This window comes from Acanthochromis polyacanthus, chromosome 5 (genome assembly GCF_021347895.1).
Source record: "Acanthochromis polyacanthus isolate Apoly-LR-REF ecotype Palm Island chromosome 5, KAUST_Apoly_ChrSc, whole genome shotgun sequence".
NCBI classification, from domain to species: domain Eukaryota; kingdom Metazoa; phylum Chordata; class Actinopteri; family Pomacentridae; genus Acanthochromis; species Acanthochromis polyacanthus.
In genome coordinates, this window is record NC_067117.1 from 6,767,913 (window position 1) to 6,790,367 (window position 22,455).

General features: G+C 40.6%; 1 protein-coding gene across 3 annotated transcripts in view; it reads right to left on the bottom strand.

The window, feature by feature from the left end:
- Positions 1-22,455, bottom strand: part of LOC110955062 (cadherin-22) — a 167,337-nt gene that overhangs the window by 70,060 nt on the left and 74,822 nt on the right. For all 3 annotated transcript variants that reach the window (XM_051948352.1, XM_051948353.1, XM_022199935.2), the window contains one exon: positions 4,477-5,651. In XM_051948352.1, the coding sequence (XP_051804312.1) occupies positions 4,477-4,707 (231 nt within the window). In that variant the 5' untranslated portion in view covers positions 4,708-5,651. The remainder of the gene's footprint in view (positions 1-4,476; positions 5,652-22,455) is intronic.

Sequence of the window (22,455 nt, forward strand, 5' to 3'; positions counted from 1 at the left end):
TCACGAGTCAATGTATGAAGTCTCCCTATGTAGCCTTCCCTTTCCCTTCATTCCCTTCCCCATGTATCACTCAGCTTCATTCTGCCTTATTTTTCCTGTCTCCCAGCGGACCGACAGTGCTGCCTGTTGGCCATGTTGTTGGTCTTGCCAGCAGGAAGGCATCACAGTCACAACTGTAGACAAATAATGGTCAAAGGATAATTATTCTGCAACAGCGGGCCTGCTGCAGAGAACATCTCCATTCATTTGTAAGAATAGAGAGATCAATATATGTAGATGCAATATTAGCTGGTCAATTGCCATGTCTAAATGATTAGAAACAAGGGGATCTCATGATTGATGTGTGTGTGACTCACTGCTGAGTCTCATTCTGTCTGCATTAATGTTCCGTCTTTTCATATCACGTCCTATGTAAAGCAATTGAATCGTACATGCTGTCCACTCTCATCAGCTCACTGAGGTTCATTTGAGACACAGCTGATGAATGGGATGTGAATGAGAGGACGGGGGATGAAAAATAAGGCGAAAATATTCCTCAACATAAACATGACGCTGGAATGATAGCAAACAGATTTGATTTGACATATACTCATTATCTATAATTAAATTAGAAAAATAATATTCAATGATTACATTTACAGTGTCAAGACGTTGCCCTCAACGTCAGCAAGAAGGGCACCGCTGAGGCTGTCATCGCTGAGAAAGGCTACTTTAGGTAGATTTCCACCACAGGAACCCGGGGCAGGCGTGAGGTGGCATGAATGTTTACAGGAGCGGCCCCCTAATCGACCTTTTAAGCCTTTCTTTTTTCAACACAGAGTAGGATCTGACAACTTTGACTGCAAAAGTCAGATCCAAGTGCATCAAAACAACAACAAATAGAACATACTGGATGTAACTCCTGTTCTATGAGCATGTAGGAAATAGAACAGTGGAGGTTTTACTCTACTACTGACTTTTACGCTGTTGATGTTAATGCTAGAGAGGTAAAGACTATTACTGAAACTGAAGCAATCAGTGTTGCTTTTTCTGAGCTTTCAATCAGTGTGGAGCCCCAAGGTTTGGGCTATCCTGAAGTGGTCTTAAAGTTCCTGCTATGGAAAGCCACTTCTTGTTAGCAAATAGTTCCAGGAGCCTCGGAGCCACAAGCGCTACAAGTTTGATTCCATGGTTTCTGACACTGGAAAAATTAGCTAACAATGGAAGGAATTAAAACACTAACGAAAAAATCCTCAAAAATAATACAGTTTACTTCAGACACAGTTTTCACAAATAATTACTGGACATAAAGACAACATGTAGAGATGACAAAAGAGTCGGACAAGTGTCTGTAGCTATTAGCTGCAGTGTTCAAGGCTAGTTATGTCTGGATAAGTATGAAATCACAATGAAAAATGTGTAGGTCTGTGTCTAGTTCATGCTTTCTTTTCATTCTGAAAACTGGCCTGAAAGAAGTTCTACAGGGACGGTTCCTGCAGTTGGAACACGCACACAAGGTTCAGGCTGTTCTGCAAAAGCATAATTACTGAAGTCCTAGACTGCAGACGCTTGTGTGAAAAGGCAGGTGTGGTTAATAATATTTAGTAGCACCAACTTTCAAGGCTTGATCAACCTCCATTGCTGCAGAACAGCTTGAAGCTGTTAATCCATTTCTTGTTCCCTGAAAAAGGACTTTTTGTATAATTCTGAAATGTACATTATTGTTCAGTTTTGGGTCACTTTACCTTTTTTTTTAAACCTCTGGCAGTTCACCATTTACCTTTGTACTATTTCAAGCTATTCATTGAACTTGAATTACTTGAATTTCAATTTAAAAATTCAATAACTGCGAGATTCTGTGCATTCACTCATTTGAATGAGAAAATGTGTCCAAACGTTTGACTGGTAGTGTATACTGTATTTTAAAAACTACTATAAATGAAATCTGCGGTGCCATACAGCAACCTCCAAGTACAAGCTCTGCCAGAACTATCTTAGGAAAAAACAACAAGATCATAAGCTTGAAAACATGGAGTGGCCAGTGCAGTCTCCAGACTTAAGCCTCATGGAGGTGGTTTGGGATGAACTGGACAGAGGAGTGAAAACATCTTACAAGTGCCAAAAGTTTACGTGAATTTCTGCAACAGAGTTGGGAAGAACTTTCTGAAGAATATTTGACCTCCATTGTGGAGAGATGCCACAAGTGTGCTCAGCTGTTATATCAACCAAAGGTGGCTACTTTGATGAGCCAAAAGTTTAGAATATGTTGTAGTTTTTTAATTGATGTATTTATTTGATATGACACATTAACATGCAGAATTTCCAATTAAAAAAATTGAAAAATTGGTATGCTCTAAAACTTTTGACTGGTAGTACGTATATGTGCAAGGTTTCCTTTAGCTCATATTGTACTAATTAAGCACAGAAAAAAAAGAAACATAAAAGAAAAGAAAAGAAAAAAAAGCCTAAATGATTTTATTGTTCTGATCACAAGTTAGGATTCACTACTTATTGCTTCATATTGCTCTTCATTTGTCTTCAAGTAAAGCGAAAATCACAAAATTTAAACCTAAATGTCGACTGGTTTGAGACTGCTAAAGATAAATTGTCTTTGAAGAATATAAAGTCAAACTTAAAGCAGCTGTTTCACAACAAAGTGTTCAAGTGGTTCACCCTGAGAAAGCTTTTCATGTGAAGCCTGAGCAGGAAGCACTCAGTTTTCACCCAGTGGGCTACAGTTTTCAGAGAGACAGTGGATCAGAGAACGATGAAGCTCCTGTTCTTACATGAAAACAATGGGATGTAGGAGTGAAAGAAAGCTCAAAACCACACTGACTCCTACGGAAGACATGAGCTGCAAAACTACTGACGGCTGAAGGTATACTCTTTAAAGTGGCAGCTTCTGTTCAGCTGCTAAGGTCAAATAGGCAGCATGCCATGCTTTTCACAGCAAAGGCATGCAGCACAAGGTTAGTGAAAGTGTCAGTATTGTGTAAATATGTATTTGCAATGTAGACATAGCAGAATTTGAATTACTATTTGTGTAATGGCCAGCATCTTTGCAGTAGAAACGTTTTCATCCTTGCTTACTGGCAATAGAGTTCTTTTCAGAGGCAGTTCTTCACAGAAAACCATTGGAGTTAGATTTTGAGTACCTCTCATTATCAAACCCATAATGTCAAGGATTTGACCCCGACAGCTCTGTTATTTCATGCAGATGAAAAGCTGGCAGAAGCATAAAAGTCACTATAAAGCAATTATTGTTGATTATAAGTAACTTTTTAGTGCTAATGTCTGTTCAGTGATTAAGTGGCTCCAAATGAACCCATTTTGGCAACTATTTTGGCCAATTTGTGTCTTTTTTTCGACAGTGCAAATGCCAAGGTGCACAGACTACGTTTTGTGGTTACTGAATAGAGGCGGCGCATAATTAGACCATTCACAAATGCGTCTGATGTAGTTGAGCTTTGACACTGACTTCTCTTTTATGTAAAGTGAAGCATTATCTGCATTTTTCTGTATAGCTTTACAGTACAGTGTGTTATAGTAGAATTTTCAAAGACTTCCAGATAGTTTTACTACTGTTATACATTCACTTACAGGGAAGAGTCTGGCCTTTCCTCGACATTAATGAAACACCTGCAGTTGGCAGATCCTTTAGTCACATGCTCATGAACTGTTATTTTATATGTCATGAGCTGAAAATGAATTAACGTAATCATAATATTTGTAGCATGTGCAAAAGTTTGGGTACCCCTCTACTGCAAAGCACTGGGAACTTCATAAATTCATTAGGCCTTAAATGACTTTGCTTTCTTCTTCTTGTAAGGCAAAGTGAGGGATTGTCATCTGATGATAACGCCATGGCTGCAGGGGTTGCATTTACATTTGCAAATCATCAAATATATGTGCTGTATTATCATATACAATATATGATGTAATGCTAGGACAACTTAAACTACAATACAAGAACCAAATAATAATAATAATAATAATAGAAACTCATGTTGGTGTCATACAAACTGTCTTCTAAAATAACGTGTGTGTGTCATGATGTATTAGGCTCCTCAAATAGTAACTTCATATGTAAATGCATGTCCGCCCTTGAAAGCCTGTTTGCGTTGCTGTATATGTATATTTAGGTGCTATATTTACTCTGCTCCTCAAGGACAGAACAGTGTTTGCTTTGGAGGAACTGATGTGTACTGCTCATCATAAACACATCTGCCTCTACACAGAGCTGATGTGAGTAGGAAAACCTCATACCAAAAATGTGTTCATCCAGACGACATAAGCATTCATACACTCTTACTAATCTCACTGCAATGTGGAAATTTGTCCTACAAAGTCCTTTTGAATATTTTACATCGTAGCGGTTTTGTATTTATATTAACTACATCCTCAGGCATTCTTACTTCCATGCTTATTGTTGCATTTAAGGAATTAAAATGTATTCAAGTCTGTAGGATATTTACATTATAATAATTAATGTCTTACCTTTCCAACGTATAGTGGCTCTGTGCCGGTATACTCCTCCACCACAAAGAACTGGTTCCACACCCATCCTCTCTTAACTCGCTCAAGTGATGAGGGTCCTTGCTCTTGTCTTTTCTCTAATGAGGTTGTACCACTAGTCCTTGAGGCCTCACACCACGTAAAACTATAGCAGCAAAGAAGACCCAGTGCTGCCAGTAGAGTCCAAGCTCCCGCTGTCCAAAAAGGAGCCATTTTGATATGAAAAATAAGGGGAGAAAAAAAGAAAAAAGAAAGTATCGCTGCCTGCGTCTACATGTAATATAAATGCTACATGCAGACAGGAAGAGATTTTCTGTTGTAGTTTTATACCAAATACAACTCCAGGCGGGCAAACTTGAAAGGTCTTTGTGAAAGAACTTGAAAGTTAATCCATGGGATCACAAATCAATCTGAAGTTATCTGCTGAATACAAGGCAAGTCATGGAGCACATTGGATTTGTACCACCTGAAGAGTACTTGTTTGTATTGCAACATGGTCAGTCATTCTGATTCTTCATGTGCCCCTCCTTATAGAGCTGCTGTTTTTTTTTTTTTTGTGTGTGTGTGTGCGCGGGTTTTTGTTCTTGTTGCTGTTTTAAAAGAACAGCCAAAAGCGGTGAAACAAACTGATGATAGAAAATGTCTTTCAAGGTTTTTTAAGGCAACAAAAACAACAGATTTGACTAGATTGGTTCACTGCTCAGCGGGGAAATTAGGGTGAAACAAGGATACAGTGGCACTGAGCAGCATTCCTATGAGGAGTGAGAGTGATGGCTTCCATCCCGTCTTGACTTTGTACTGCTTGCAGCGCTTCCAATTTCACTTCTAGCCATGTCCCCTCCAATGGTTGGTGTGTGTTACAGGTGATTTAATACTAAGCTGTCCAAAAATGGTTCGATTAAACTTTTCTGAAGAGAAAACTTTTCTGGAGTCCAGTTCCTTGAAAAGTTACATGTGGTTTTACCTCCTGAAGCAGAAACCTTGAACTGAGAAAAGGCCAACTGATTTTACCGTCGGTGATTATGTCTGATCTTGGATGGCTTTGCCCTTCAGAACAATCCATTGGTTTGGAAAGTTCATTCTTCAAAGGTCCTACAGCATTTTTTTCACCATTATGACAGCCCCGTCAGTGATTCAAAGGCAAGGAAAGGATGAGCCTGGAAGACAGAAAAGAAGAATGCAGTTATTCTAGCGGTGTAATGTTTCCTCCTCAATACTTTAAAGGTTTGTGTGAAGAACAAAATTAGTCGTGATATTTTTCAACATCAACATTTTTAGAACGCATATGGTAAGTTATTGATGTGGTTGTCGCTTTCTTTTTTTCCCTATAATACACTACAGGCCAAATATTTGGAAGCAACTTCAAGTTTCTGTTCAAAACGTCTTTCTTAAAAAACAGGATGGATTTTGGGATGTATTTACTGCATGATCACACTTTGCTTTCATTTAATATGCATAATTTTCCTCAATTGACCTTTAGGTATACATTGGCGTTACCACACAACTGCTAAATAAATGTGAACAAAAAGAAAGAAAGGTTTAGTTTTAGGGTTGACAAGATTTACAAGAGTCACATCATCAGTGCAAAAGTACAAAATACAGATCACAGTTGGCAGTATTTACTCTAGCTCTTTGGCTTTTGCATACAGAAATCCCAATAAATCTCTTGTGTCCGTATCTCCGACAAACTACCACATAGATGGCGAGAAAGAAACAGCTGAGTAAAGAAACAAGAGTATAGATTTGTACATTTAGGAAAGAAGGATGCACTGAAAGACACTTAGTGGTGTCCAACAAAGGAGTTCACTACACCCTAAAGAGACTGAAAGAAACTGGACGATATGAGAGAAAAAGCTCTGGAAGAAAGAGGGATACAACACAATGCGGAGTATAAACATCATTGTCACCAGTAGGAGAGATAACAGCACCACAAATAAGGGAGGAAATCATCATGACAAGGTCAAAACCCATATCTCTGACAAACTGTGACAAGCCGCTTGAGAAAGGCTGGTCTGAAGGGTGGTGCATCTGCAAAAAAACACCACTTTATCCCAAGAACAAGAAAGAGATATGAGTGGACAAAGCACACAATAATTGGACCTGCTGGACCAACAAAACTGAACTATTTGGTTCAAATCGCAGAGTCCGCAGACAAACTATACGCCATGCTGTTGCCAGAGGAAGTTACTTTGAAGAAAGCAAAGTTGAAGCAAAAAAAAACCAAATACCCGATAAATATAGCAAAAATGTATTCTGATGAGTGACTAAATAATAACCATGTTTATTCTGTTGCAAAGTATGCCAATGAAACTACAATCTTTTTTGTCCAAACTTTTTCCCTGCCGTGTAAATGCTGCTGAACATCTTCCAAATTGCTCCATGTGCCCATAACTAATAAATCTTCTAATGCCGCCTTTCGGCTCCTGTTGCCCTCGTGTTGGTAAAGTTAGGATTATCTGGAGGACACGGTCTTCCACCAGCGATTCTTGTGTTCACCAAGAATCTTAGCAACGTGCTTTGAGCTGGAGCGATGACAGAATGGAGAAAACAGGACAGAAAACCAGGTGTGTGGAAAATAGGAAAGACAGAGAGAGAGAGAAGGGGGAAGAGAGGAAAAGCAAGAGAGAGAGAGAGGTCATTGTTCATCACACACCAGACCCAAAGCATCTGTCTGCCTTTCGTCCGACTGATGGAGCGGCCCTAACCTCAGCCAGCTGATTAATTGCATGAGGGAACACTAATTGGATAAAAGTATTAATCAATTAATTCTATCCAATGAGGCAACACCCCGCTAATACTTCAGACAAACATTGGAGAGCAGGAGGGGGTAGCAGACACGGTCCTTGGCTGTTGTGAAACATGCATAGAGGTTAGACAGAAAGACAGGACTGACAGAGCAGAGCGAGAGTCAGGGTACCGGGAGGAATCTGGGGGGGAGGGAGTGAGACAAAAAAAAAAGAGAGAAATTGAAAAATGAAATGAGTCAAAGAATAAAAGAGGGAAGGAAAGCGGCCGCGCTGCGTCGTATGCGACTGTGGGTGTGATTAATGGTCTCTTTGAAACATTCAGAACAAAAGACGGATGACAAAAAAAAAAAAAAAGAGGCGAAACAATAACATTTAGTACGTCTGTGGCCTTACAACCTCAAGAAAGGAAGATTGCAACACGAGCCGATGAAAAGCTCCTCAGGCCAGCAGGTGGTTCAGCCTATTGTATTTCTGCTGGCTAGGACAGGACTTCTAATCTCACTCTCCTCCTGCCCGGTAGCAAGCTTGGAGCTTCCGGAAATAATTCCTTCGCAGACTGTTGGTCAAGGCAATGTCCGTGGTATTGGAAACCAACTGCTCTGGGGGTGTCCAGAGCAAACAGCTCAGGAGCAACTTAAACAATTCAGACCTCTTGATTCACTTCACAGTTGGTGTTGTTGATGGAAGAACTACATGGGGATTTTCACATAGAATGATTGTACTGAAATCCTACTCAGCCATGTGATTCAACGGTACAACACTAAATTGTGTACTTAAGCAGCAAATGCACGTGGCACTTGCAAGGTGACTAATACTGACTTTAATTAGTGCTCAAGTCTTGTGGAATCTGCATGGGGTGAACTCACACTAGTTTATAGCCACGTTAGACACTGTGAGACAAATTCAAAGAACAGCTGAGGCTGATGTGAATGTCATTATCTGGTCATAAACAAAAATACTACAGTGATATTAATAACAATAACCTTTATTGTTGTAGAGTGCTTCAGCAAAAGTTTAAATAGCAAAAATAAAACAGTGGTTAAACAACAATAAATGGCAAATATAAATCCCTCAGATATGAAAGCTTTTCTAAATACAGTGAGGTCTGATTTAGAAAGATATGGCAATTGCATATTTCAGTCAAAGGGGTTTACCAACTTTTATATCCTAATATGGGTCAAGCTTTAAAAACAGTGAATCCCACAGTTTTTTGTTGTAATCCAATAGCATCATTAGAGCCTCCTTTTAATTAGACCACCCACATCTTTCAAAAGCCATGCAGGTACTTAGTCAGGCTTTTTTTTTTTTAATTTCATAGACATAACACTGTTTCATAGGTTACATGGATTTCATCAGGAATAAAAAAAAGGACCTCATGAAGCCCCCTGTTTACTGTATCTGGTGTAAAAATCTTGTGCTTTTGTTTCGACACTAATCACTGACTGAAAGTTGAACAGATGTACCCCATTAACACGACCCTATGAGCAGCTTAAGACAACACCTGACCACAGAGACCATTGATCCAAATTTGCACAGTCCTGTTCAGCCGATCAATGCCTGCCCACAGTTCTCAGAGCCAAGAAATGGCTGTTCTGACTCATACACTTTCAGCACTAGACATAACACTGAACTCCAGAGAGACCATTCAGCAGTCAAAGATTACTTTGTCTCCTGACACAGACAGATCCCCCCCCCCCCCCCCTGTCCCCCTTTGTGGCCTGCTCTGATTGGCATGGCAGACCAACACCAGTGGTGCACTGCATGCATTGGCACTATGCATGTGGCTGCCTGCGTCCACTAACAGTAGGAGTGTGGTTGTTGGCAGTGATAGGCCTATTTTCCAGCATTCTCCTCAGATGGAGCTTTGCTCAGACAGCAGCGAGGCAGAATGTGACCAAGCTTGTCTGACTCTGCCCTGTGCCCCTCTCTAAAATACACCACTTGCCTGTGCAGAGGATAATGGCCAATCTCTGCTGCCTGGCAGTGGGGATGACACAGTATGATCACTCTCTGCTGAGGCAGAGCTGTGTCCCTCTGCAGCCAGGCCACACCCACTGCAATGGGGCAAGAGCAAGTTCGAACACTTGGGTGTCTCGGTTGCAGAGTTGCTGTGAGCAAACATTGTGTTCATCTGCAAAGGTCTGACCATCCTGTTATATAGCCTACAGCCAAATGTTGAACCATACTGTTGGCTAAATGCCCGCTGCGCTACCTCCTGCATGAGATGTGAAAAACCCTGAGGTTAGCAAACTCTTGCACCTATAAACAATGTCTACCATCTGCTCAGCTCCAAAGTGTAGCAAGGTAAGATTGTGTCTTCCCTTAGTCAAAGCTCAGAAAGTAATTCCATAAGCAATTTACTGTCATTGGAAAACAAACTCCAGTAACGAATAACATTAATGCACATTACAGGTGGATTACATTATAATGTAAACATTGTAGCATTGTGCCAATTCTTCTGGTACTACTAATCTTGTGCAGTGTCTTAGTATCTGGTCGGCCCTAAAACTGGACTTCCTGATTGTTATTTTATTCTCGCTCTGCTACTTGTTAAAACACACCCACAGCAATATGGTCTGTTCAGTCTGAACTTTGATGATAAACAAACAGATAACTGGTAATCTGCCTGATCTTGGCAGAGGATGGCGGCTCGAGAAATGAATACTTGCCAGTATTTTACCTCTTGCAAGCCAGTACAATTTTGCGTCTCTGCCCTACTAATTCAGAACAGGTCAGAATAGACAGGACTGTAACTTTGACCTAAAGTTGGAAACATCGTGTAGAAATCAACTGAAGTAAACAGCTACAACACAACTATGGACAAATTCATTTTAACGGTTACCACATATATTTAGTAAGATGAAAAGGAATTAATTTCTTATGGCACTTTGAATGACAGCTGATCAAAAAAGAGGAAGAGAACTCATTTTAAGTCTCTTGATGTAAATTGATCTTTTTTCCCCTTTTCAAGTTTCCAATTAGATATGTTTGAAGTGTGGAGTAATAACTTCAAAGAAGTAAAAACATACTGTTTATTCCTCTGTGCCTCAAAGGCAAACAATGTTGGGAAGATAGAATTAATTCGTTTTTGCCTATCTACATTTTTCCTGTTCCCTTACAGTAGAGGACTTAACAGTACGACACACAGTTTGAATTTGTTTAATTAGAGACCATTTGTATCAAATATTTTTCTGTGTGCACCAGTGGCCCAGAAGATGCTTTGCAAACTGAAACATTTGCTGAGTACCAACTGCTTGGCATCTAAAAACAAAATCTACACTCCTCCATGAATCTCCTTCTCCTTCTGTTCTGCTCCTCCACTTAGGGAATTTCATTAAGTGTGTACACATTTACTTGTAATTAGGTCTAAAAGTGGGTAACTCTAATGAGTTGAAGAGAGAAACAGAGGAAGAGAGATTTATGTTAGTGTGTTCTGGTTTCACTGAAACTTGGCCATCGCTGTTGTAGAAGTGTTCACTGGCGGAGGCAAATTAGCGGCATGTCAATTACTGCCCTTTTCTTTTCAGCAATGGCCAGTAAAGCTTGTTGTTGATAATGAAAAAAGTATAAAAAACAAAAAAACATGGGTGACGTATCCATTTTTCCGTGTGCATCTCTCTCTTTCGTCTATCTCTTTCCACTCCCTCCTCTACTCATTCTCCAGTCCAAAGCTATTGGCAAGCACTGTGCAGTCATTCGTGACCTATTAGAGTGCTGGATTGATTCTAGAGCATGGCTGCAGCCTCTCATCAGTGGGCATGCCCAGAGCAAGCCCTTTGACAGCTGGCAGCGGACAGACGACAGCCAGGCAAGACTGATCACTGCAAACTGATAGGCATGGGGCCAATGACCGGCAGACAGCCCTCTCTGTCTCTGTGACACACTCCCTCGCATATCGCATGCACGCACACACATGTGCACAGAGATGCAAACACACAAAGTTACCGTGCGTGTGTGTGTGTGTGTGTGTGTGTGTGTGTGTGTGTGTGTGTGTTACAATTTAGAGTGCAGCTATAGCCGCGGTGGCTCAAATCAGTGGCCTTTTGTCCTCTGTACAAAGATCAAACATATAAATAATAGAACAATAAATGAAAAGTAATAAAATGAAAACATATCATTTTAAAAAAATGTAAAAAAAAGTATTCGTAATATTAACAGTACTTTTGCTATTATTGTGATACAATCAACTCCAATCACAGTGCAACTACACAAGAAGTATGCTGTTCTCTATAATTATGTGGGTGATTCACTCAACAGTTATGCTGTAGCATAAACCACCACGTAGATGTTTGCCAGAAACTAATGTTATATTGCAGAACTGTTGTGTACTTAATTGGCCTGCATTGATTAATTATTAACTAATCCGACGGTGTTCATGTTTGTGTGGTCACTACGTTGTAATTGCTATTCCTTGGAAACTTTGTAAATGCATACACATGTTAGAAACTTATAGTTGTTTTACATGCTGCTTTTATCACATTGCATTGGCATTCTTGAAGCTCACAGCTGCTAAACTCTGTAAGTGGCTAACTGTTGATTGTATGTAGCAGTAATGAGCTAATTGTTGACTGTGGTGGGAGAAGGTTAATGTAGCTTAACCAACCAAGCTTCAATATCTGTTGCTGCATATTGTACACTGAAGAATGGGGGCGGTACAAGATGGAGAGGAAGGGGAAAATACTATTGTTCAGTGGACCCCCCCAATGAGCTGTGTCCTCACTAAAATCCAAGTTGAATTGAATATGGAGGGGGGGGGGGGGGGGGGGGGGTGTCTCATATTTAGAGAAACCTGAATAATGCATTAACTAAATCAACAACCCAAAATACAGCCTACAATGGAGACACAGAAAAGATCTGAAGTGAAAGAGAAATGAACGGAACCTCGTTTCACCAGTGAGGATTACCTGTTAAAATGTGTTAAAATGAGGCTGACAGGCCCACTAACTGGTCAGTGGCTTATTTGAGCTTGCCTGCCAAACAAGTTTTCGCCCACTTTTTCTCCACACTGTGATAAGCTTGTTATCTTTGCCTCTCTGCTCTGCCATTAGTCCTCTCCTCTCTACATCGTGCCTTCCCTGACCAATCAGATTAGATGTCACTTCAGAGAGTTGTCTGGAGTGCATGTATGAGTACTGTGAATTACAGAGCAACAAATACAAAACTGATTCTTTTTTTATGTTGTTGCAGCGAAACACCTTTTTAGCTTGGGTTGAAAAAGATGAATCTCTCTCTGCAGTGATTTGTACCGATTTTTCAGTGACTTCAGAGTGAAGCAGATCAAGCCGGCTCATTTTTAAGGCAGTGACAATTACTGCAAACACAGACTGAATGTCTGGGACAAAAGCAAGGCAAAGTATGTAGCAGAAAACAGCTCATCAGATCCCTTAATGTTCTGGCAGGATAAATGGGTAGGAATGCATTGTGAAATTATTTTTTCTAGTAGTTCTCAGAGCTTCTGAGGTATTATATTGGTTAAGAAACCTTGATCCGTGCATTGCATAGGTTAATGGGTTTCTGTACACATGGAAACATATCTGAATAGCCTTTGTTTTTGAAATGTGCCACAAAATGTCTCGCCTTACCAAACCTATAAAATGCAACAGGTGCAGACTGAAGCATTTTAGCAATTATCCGTTGGCTATCCATGAGCATTTTGTACATTTTTTGACATTCATGACCCCGGTGGGATGAAGCCATTCGACTTTTCCCCTATCTGCTGCCATAACGTTGATACTTCTGGTTTTAAATGAAATATCTGAAAAACTTTTTTAATGGATTGTCATGTCTTTTGCTACAGACTTTCAAGGATGGATCCTAATGACTTTGGGGATCCTCTGACTTTCCTTCCACCATAACCTGCTGTGTGTGAAATGTCTCCATAACTCCCTAACTGCGGAGTTGTCATTAATGAGGTGTACATGTCCCCCTCAGGATGAACTGGTGACCCTGGAACTTTTCATGAAGTTCCATCACCAGGTCAAATTTCCAATTTGTCCAGCTTTCGTTTATGGCTGTTCACAGCAAAACTAATGCAGACCATACAACCTCTCTAATTTGTGTTTCTAGTTACGAACATGTTAGCAAGCTGACATACAAATTTCAGATGCTGACAACAGTAAGTGTCACATACAAACAGCAGTTTGTGGTAACGTCAGTTTGCTGATCATGGTGATGTTGATGTTTACCTCAAAGTCCGACTTCGGGTAAAATGCAGTCGCACTGAGATGCTGCTAGCTGGCGAATGCTATTAAAACAATACCCATGTTTCCCTAAAACTCTGTACTGTGCAGTTTAGTCATTATTATGCAGTTTAAATCACACTTGATCATAATCATGATTGACTTCATAAAAAACAGGCAGTTATTATAGTAATGAATAAAGCTTTGAAATGAAGTTCAAAGGTTATCACAACACGAGCTTTCAGAGAGGTTTACAAAGTGGGAGATGAAGCTGGATGTGTCCAAACTGTCCATTATATCTAACTAATGCTTAGGAAAACATGGCCAGGCAGGTCAAAGGTCGTCAAACAGTGACGCTGTTGCTTCCCCATGTGCCTATTGAATTTAAATGGCAAGCTAACCCCTCCGCCCTTCTAAGTCATAACAAAAGCATCAGGTCTGTAGTCAGCTCTGCCTATCAGACAGAGGTAGCGATTTGACTTCAAACAAGACAGCCACCAACAGCTCAGCTCGATTTGTCCACGAGTGCAATGCAGCTGTGAATTATAGCCTACAGCCAAATGTTGAACCATGCAATGTTTTGAAGCAGGGAAAATAAATTCCTCATAGGACCGAATTTGCGTATAAGTGAAAAATGTCAAGCTTTAATTCATAATTCCTGTTTTCACAACATGAATGTGTGCAGGAGCTGGTCAAAAAAGGCAGTGTTCTCCTGCTGGGCTGAAACTTTTTCTGTCCTGGGAGGACTGTGGAAAAAAAAAAAAACCAAACTGAATGCATGCAAAGACACATACACTCATTTTTTTAAGGTGTAAATGTGCACGCAGACAAAACACATACACTTTTTCTTCCCCACACAGATACATGGACAGAAAATGTAAGCAAACTCAAGTCTAAATGTCTGATTTTGTTAATGTATTCAACCTGACACACCACATACGCAGAGATTCCCTCCGTTTTTCCGTCCATCACTCATCTCACCATTAGATCCCTTTCTCGTTCTTCCTTCACCGTCTCATTCTATATTCCTCACAGCTCTTTGCCTTCTCTGTCTTTGTGTCTGTCTGTGTCGAACTCAGTGTCAACAAGCTCTAAAACCCATTGCTTTCCAGCCTTGCGCTCATTTCTCTTTCTCTTTGTCACTTTCCTTCTTTCGTCTTCTCTTTTAACTTCTACTCATTCTTTTCCTCCGTCACTCTGTCTTCTACACTTCTTTCCAAGCGTTCCACCTATCCACATCATCTTTTTCCTCGCTTGTCCCTTGTACGCCCCTGTCAACTTGCTTTATTCTTGTTTGCTGTTGTTGTTCTGTTTTAGCTCACTGTCTGATGAGCAGTCTTTCCACTGCTCCCTCTACAGGTATATCTGCTTTTCTAACTGTTACTAATATTTTCTCCCCACTCATTTATCTTTTCCAGCTCCATTCTGCATTACTTTAAAGTACATTTTCTCACCTTGTATTCCTATCATCTGTATAATGATGATCATTGTATTTAAACCACACATGCACATTGTCTTTAACCTGCCTTTATGTTTTCTCACATCCCTTCATATATATACATATTAACGTTTCCCTGTGCGCCCACACATTTCAAAAAAAAAAAAAGGAAAAAAAAGTGACAAGTCAGTTGAACCTGCTATCATTAGGGGATATCACTGCATCCCTCTCTAATAACAGCTTCTCATTTCAGGGGCCATGGTGACAAAAAAAAGAAAAAAAAGTAAAAAGCACTACTGATTACTATCTGAAGGAAGGAGTTTATATTTGGAAGTTAATAGCCTGAGGTTAACACATGGCCACATTTGCTCCCCGTGGGCTTACGCACTCGCCACAGAATATCTGTGCCTCAGATTGATGTGTGCACAGATTTTGCATTTAGTCAGAATCATCCCTGTGCACACACACACACACACACACACACACACTCTGTAGATAGTGAGACATTCGTGGCTCCGTCTTCCATTGCCAGAATCTCCCCATCAGATGGATGAAAGCTGCCATCAAAGCCGGGCCCAGGAGGAGTTCAGACAGTCTGCTTATTCGAGTGAACCCGACACCAGAGTCCAATCCCCTCCGCCATGCTTATTAAATAGCCTATTTTGTCATTTCCAATCCCAATTTGTCACAGTCACTTGGCTCAGCAGCCCCGTGTCATGTCACAGAGGGGTGAAAAAAAAATAAAAAATCTGAACCGGAGGCACAACAGAAAACATGCTTGTTTCTGTAAAGTGTTCATGTAGCAATGGTAAACTTTTAATGGGCCGTTTACTGTGAGACTGACAAACTAGGAAGAATAAAAGGAAGCAAAAAATAACAGTTTGCTTTGGAGTGCAGCGAGGTTGCCATGAAAACAAGCGAACTGGAAGTTGTGCAAATATTCAGAAACGGGCAGATGTGATGAGCCTGCTAGTCTGGCAAATATTCAGTAATGACAAAGTTATTGTACTGTACGCCCGAGCTGCAGTGTTCTTAGCTACACAAGCTGCACTGGCATATTGATTTTTCTTATTCGGTGCAACTTAAAGTTATCTGTTAACACTGTAATAGCAGTGTTTGCTTTGGGACATAAAAAGTAATGTTAGTCTCAAAGTGTAATATTTACTGTATAAACAAATTCTATAAAGATGTCCATTAAATGTGTCCACAGCTTTAAAGCCCAACGCAGATCTCATGGTATAATTAACATTAATTTCAAATCACCACAACATTAAATCCTCCATTGAAAGCACCTCTGCACAAACATTTAACACATTTCATCCATCTGAATTAACGCTGTAGTGTAACAAGGGCTCGGATTCCTTTCTGTTGGACTGCCAAACATCCCATACTCCACCGGCATGCTATTTAGACCTTGCTATTGTTTGGGTCTCTCTCTCTCTCTCTCTCTCTCTCCACAACTGGACTCTATATTCTGAATCCAAAACCCCATGTTGTATTGGCAAGTCAATGATATGCAGCCAAGCATGACTGGGGAGAACAAAATCTGCATTGACACAGAGAACTGTCTAGAGAATGGGTGCTGCCTTGAATTAGACTGCTGTGTTTGCTTATGGGTTATAATGAGAGGTGACATATTGTCAGTGCCTTGCTAAAGCTGGTCTCCTAATTACACTAATTGCTGCTTTTCCACCCCCACCCCCTCGCTCCCTCCCCTTCTCTTCAAATCCCCCCCGTCTCCTCCTCCCTTGTTCCCTCTCTCCCATGCCAATACCGCTGTTACTCTTCAAAACTCAAAAGCTTCCGCCCACATACCAAGATGAGCCTGCACCCACTCTCTTTTCTCTCGCTTCGTCTGTACATCCATTAATTTTCCTGAAATTTCTTTTTCAAGAACTACCCCTGTTCCATCAAACTCTCTCTGTCTCTCTGTCTCTCTGCCTGTCTGTCTGTCTTTCTACCTCTTTCTCTCTCCCCCCACTGGACAAGTCTTTGTACTCATACAGTGTCCACCACAACTGCACAGGCCCACATGCCTGGGCTGCCAGCTGCACAATTACTAAATCGCTCATCTCACGGGTGGCTGGCGCTCTGTATCCCTAGCTTTGGCTTGTGGAGCGAGAGAGAGAGAGAGAGAGAGAGAGAGGAAGAAAGAGAGAGTGAGAGTGAGGTAGCATATGAATGAAACAAATAAAAAGAAGGGAACTGGACTTAGGGCCTGAGCCAGCTTGCTCCTCTGTGACACTGTGCGTGCTCTGCTGTTTACACACATGTGCTTGTGTGCATGCATGTGTGCAAAGGCAATGTTATGCGTGTCAGTGTGTGCGTTCACGCATATATGTAGGTGCATGTGTGTGTCTCAGAGACAGACAGGTGATGGCCAAGGTAGTTGACAGCTGTCAGTGCACATGGGCACCGGATGGTAGAAGAGCGCTGGTGTCTGTCAACACACTGCTCTGACTCTGCCCTTAGCTCCAGGCTGACTATACTTAGGACCCTCTTAGGACAACAACAGACCACTGATGCCTTTCAGAGTTGCTTCCAGCCAATGCAAACACAAAACTAAGAGAGTTGGATAGACTGCTGTAATGCCAACTGTTTGAGTGTCTTGCAGAACAAGTATGGCAGGTTTCTTTGCTCTTTTCATGAAAAGAGGCTTGATGCCCTTGGTGGTCGTGATTCTGAGCAACGGAATGGTGCAAACATTGCACTCTAGCCTGGGGATCACTTGGCCTGGAGTCAATGGGCAGCAGTACCCTGTGGAATCAGTTTTGGTGTCCAAGCCCTATTATATGGAAAGACTCTCCAAAAGCAGGCAATTTTCTATGCATACATTTTTTGACTCTGTTAAAAATAAACATCTCACTAACATTTATAAATATGCCTCTCTGCTTCTGCATATCTAGACAACTGTACATCCCATCTGCTTCAAACCTGGTGGGTGGCACTGATCTTGAGGAACAGAAGTCAAGCTTGAAGTTGTATGGATGAGTGGTTGCCATTTTAAGGGCCCTTATGAGGGCCTTAGCTGGCTTTTGGCTGCTTGTGAGAGGAGTCCAACACATCCCTGTTGCTAGGCAGCATCATCAAACTGTACACTACATTATCCAAGTTGCTCCATTATCCAGTTTAACATTCCTCATGCTTTCTTTAAGCAATATCCAAACTCACCATTTTTGTCACCAGCATACGATGCAAAATATCAGCATGTTTGGGGCAATTGCTATGTAATAAGTAGAATAATATGTTTATAGTTAATTATATCAAGTTTTTGAGTCGGGTTGCACAGTAGAGTAGTGGATAGCACTGTCGCCTTGCAGCTAGAAGATCTCTGGTTCGCGGCCCGGCCTTCCTGGGATCTTTCTGCATGGAGTTTGCATGTTCTCCCTGTGCATGCGTGGGTTTTCTCCGGGTACTCCAGCTTCCTCTCACAGTCCAAAGACAAGCTGAGGTTAACTGATTCCTCTAAATTGCCCGTAGGTGTGAATGTGAGTGTGATTGTTTGTCTGTACATGAAGCCCTGCGATAGACTGGTGACCTGTCCAGGATATCCCCTGCCTTCACCCCAAGTCAGCTGGGATAGGCTCCAGCCCCTTCACGACCCTAATGAGGACAAGGTGGTGGATAGATGATGGACGGATGGAAGTTTCTAAGTTTTTTTTTTCATCATTAATGGGCATGAATAACATTAGGTGATTTATGGAGCTCCATCAAGTCAGCATCCAGTCATGAATTTATCCCAACTACAGTAAACCTTTCAGAATTTGGCTAAAAATAAATAAATAAACCTACATTTGATTAAACTAATCTAGCAGCTATCTGTCTATTTGTGTGCAACCCAACTATTCAGTGCTTACTTCATCTGTAGTTTTAAGAAAAAACATGAATAGACACTATGTGCAATTAATGATTAAATAATTCAAATGAGGAGATCAAAACTCATGGACCATTTTCTTTGTTTGCATAACAGGTTGAACTTCAGAGTAACTGGCAATCTATTTTTTAACTGTAGCTAATGAAATACAAATAAAATCTCCAACAAAATTACATCTTTGCACCAAAGAAAATGTATCATCTCATAGAATTGAATTTTTTATGTTAATATTAAACGATGTTCACCTTTAGCCATTTTGCCTCTGCATTTGAACCTTATCTCATTCAACCATGAACTGTTTTTTCCACACCAGCAGCACGCGCACCATTAATTCATGATGGGAACTAAAACATTGATAAAAGAAAAAACAAGGCACATAATTAGGGTTTGCCAAGCAAATCATGTTTTGACACTTAAATGACTGCTTTCACTGTGTACTGAAAAGTGAAAGCAAATCAGTGAGAGTCCCATGGATATTTATTAAGCTGAGTTCTCCTAACTTAAAATCATGGGCAAAACCTCAAAAATGCAAAACAGTCCCCCCCCCCACATCCAACGTTTTCTGCCGTTGCAAAGTATATTGCTAATGTGTTGTTTTGATTAATGAAAAAATCTAGCTCTGGTGTAATCTCTTAATCCGCCTCATAATTTCTGTTTATCCCTCACCTTTTCCGTCTCCTCTGTGTGCGTCTGTGAGTGTGTGTGTTCGGGTGTGTTTGTTTGCTCGCTCTCTCCCTCACTTTGATCACACTTCAGCTGCTTTGTTCATAATCATGTTACATACAATCTCTAATCCTTTAATATATTCAGAGGAATACACATTTCAAGAGGACTTCAGAGGCAGTAACATGTTCAGTTTACTTTCCTCTTTATCACTGGGTGAATCCAGAGAAGCAATATGTTGTGACAACAGCACGTCTCAAACCTCAAAGCAAGGAGCAAATATGTACAAAGTACAAACAAGGCGCACACCGTACGCAGACGCCTCTCTGTTGTGTGCTGAGGCTTCGTCGGCAAACAGAGCAATAAATAATCATCTGTGCCAGCAATATACGTGCAAAAGTCAGTATATCGCAGCTAATTATGGGCCATAATTGATTGCATGCAGTAAAAATAGGTGTGAAAACAAATTCTAGCACTATAAGCTCTCGTGTCTCGTAAAGAGAGAAGAAACACACTGTTGACCTCTTTATCACCAACCCAACGCCAGACCATAACCTGGCCTTACTTTTCGTTTCAGTGTAGATCATTTTTTGTGGGTGGAATGCTTTCACTAGGTGGCCATACATCCTGACTCTGTGAGCTGTGCGGTGCACTCAGCCATACGATTCCCATTAGGCCGGAGTGTGGTCAGAAAGGACCAAACCTGACTCTGTGTTTCTTCTCACCCTCCACAGCTCCGAGCGTTGAGTGTTTGTGTGTGTTGTCTCTGTGAAATTGTGTGCGTATCTCCAGGGTGGCCAAGGTTGGATGATTAGTATTAGAGTCCCAAATACAAAGTGCATAAAAAACAAAAACACCAGCACCTAAGAAACATAGGTTCACTATAGCAAAGTTATTGCTCTGGATGCTTGGCTTTCCTCCTTACATGTAAGAAGAAAAAAAAAAAAACTGGCATATGACCTCAAAATAATGCAAGTTCACAGCAGATGCGGCTGATTCGAGATGACATCTGTGTTGCTCTGTTTTGAGAGCACAATAGGAAATGACATCCCTGTTTTCACATTAAGGGAAATGAATGTGTTATTTGCAGAAAGGTCAAGGCTCCAAGCCCGAGGACAGGTTGTATAACTGCAGTAATTATTATGTAGCTGCTCAGGAATTAGAGGAAACTTCATGTCAAATGTCAACAGCCGGGACACAGAGGCTGTTTGAATCCTTTTTCTATGGATTTTCAAATGTCAGCGCTAAGGAAGAATAGAGTAATTCATTAAATACGATTACTTCACTAAGTTCATACGAGCCACCTATCATTTGCATCATGTTCACAATTTCTCCGAAAGACGTGACAAGCATTTCCGTCACGACACAGCCAAACACTTCCCTCCATTTACACATTCTACTAAACAGATTTCAGCATGCTTAGCAGGACTTCAGTCATGCCTACCCATATGCGCACCGTGCCAACGCATCATTTTCATGTTGACTTCTAGGTTTGCGGCTGTGGACAAATGTTTCTGCTCTGCATACCACATGAAATTCTGTATTTTATTCTTGAAATGAAATGGCTTCAGGTAGCCCTGTCTGTCAGCGCTTGCATTCTTCTTTGTGAGCATCCAGGAAAGGAATGTGTGGGCTTTTCTGCTTTTTCCCTTGTGCAAAGCTGCTGCCCAGCAGTTGAGAAGCATTTATGGATGTGAACAAAATAACTTCACTTAACAGATTTTGGCACGGCTCTGGCTTCAGCGTGTTGCACTATATAACTGTATTGTGATTTAATTTGTAATGCACTGCGATAGTTTTGACCTGAATAGTAGCTGGAATGTAAGTACAAAAAAGAAATCAAGACATAATGCATTAAGCTGGTGTTAAAAGGAAGATTTCAACCAACACAGATAATGTTTTATTATGTGTTTGTTTAAAACCCTAGGTGCTACATTCAAGCTCATATTCAGAAAAAAAGATATATAAAGAAACATATTTATTCAACCGCGTTCAAAGCTGTTAACCCTTAGATGCATAAGTGCTTCAAAAATGACCCGGTGAATTCGTTTTCTTGCAATATCTTTGTAATGAAAAGTTGTCATTTCATATTCCAACTATTCTGCAAAAAGGCATGTTGTTGATCTCATTCCATTCAAATTAGTAAGTTAAATTTAAAGCTTTTAAAGAAACTGTAATATTTATATTGCAACCCTAAGCTCTTTATAACTGATAATAGCATACAAGAGGTGATAAAGTGCACAAACTTGGACGGATGGAGCGCAGCAACAGATGGAGTAAAAGAGTGGAAAAATGTCAGCAAAATGGATGTTGACATTCTTCTATTGCTGTTTGGTGTAATATTCTTCTTTTTCAATGATCAAAATCTGTCATGAAGTGAAATATAAAGAGACTTTGAACACAAAATCATTATTGTGTGGACAAAAATATCATACAAACAACAAGAAAAATGATTATCATTGATTATCATTAACCAAAATGACAAAAACAGTATAAAAAAACACCCTGATTCTTACACAGGTCATCTTTGACCCACCTATGGAAGACTGTAGGGTCCAATCACTCGTGCATCTCAGGGTTAATTGTGAAAATCTAACTGCAGCTGCTATATGACATGCATTCTTTAAGGAATTAAAGAACAAATGATTGCAGCTTTCTGCACAAATCTCACGCAACATCTCACAAAAGGCCAAGAAAAACAAGACAATTAAAATCATCTTAGAGCTGGAGCAATTATGATTATGGATGCACCTGCAGACCGTGTTTACATAGTGGTATGTTCTTCAAACCAGGGGATTTCAGTGCAATGGGGTGCATCCTAAGGAGATGCAAGCCTAAGCTGTTTTGGAAAGCTGGAAGCAATGAATATAGAGCGCACAGAAATCAGCCAACGGCAACTTATTTCACATAATAGCCACTTCACAGGACACACCTCCTTATCATCTCAGTGAGAGCCTTTTCCAAAATCAATAGTTGGCTGAACATTCACTTATTCATAGTTACACACAGAGACACAAAAGCCTCTCTCTCTCTCCCTCTATGTCTCTTTGCAGCATTCTC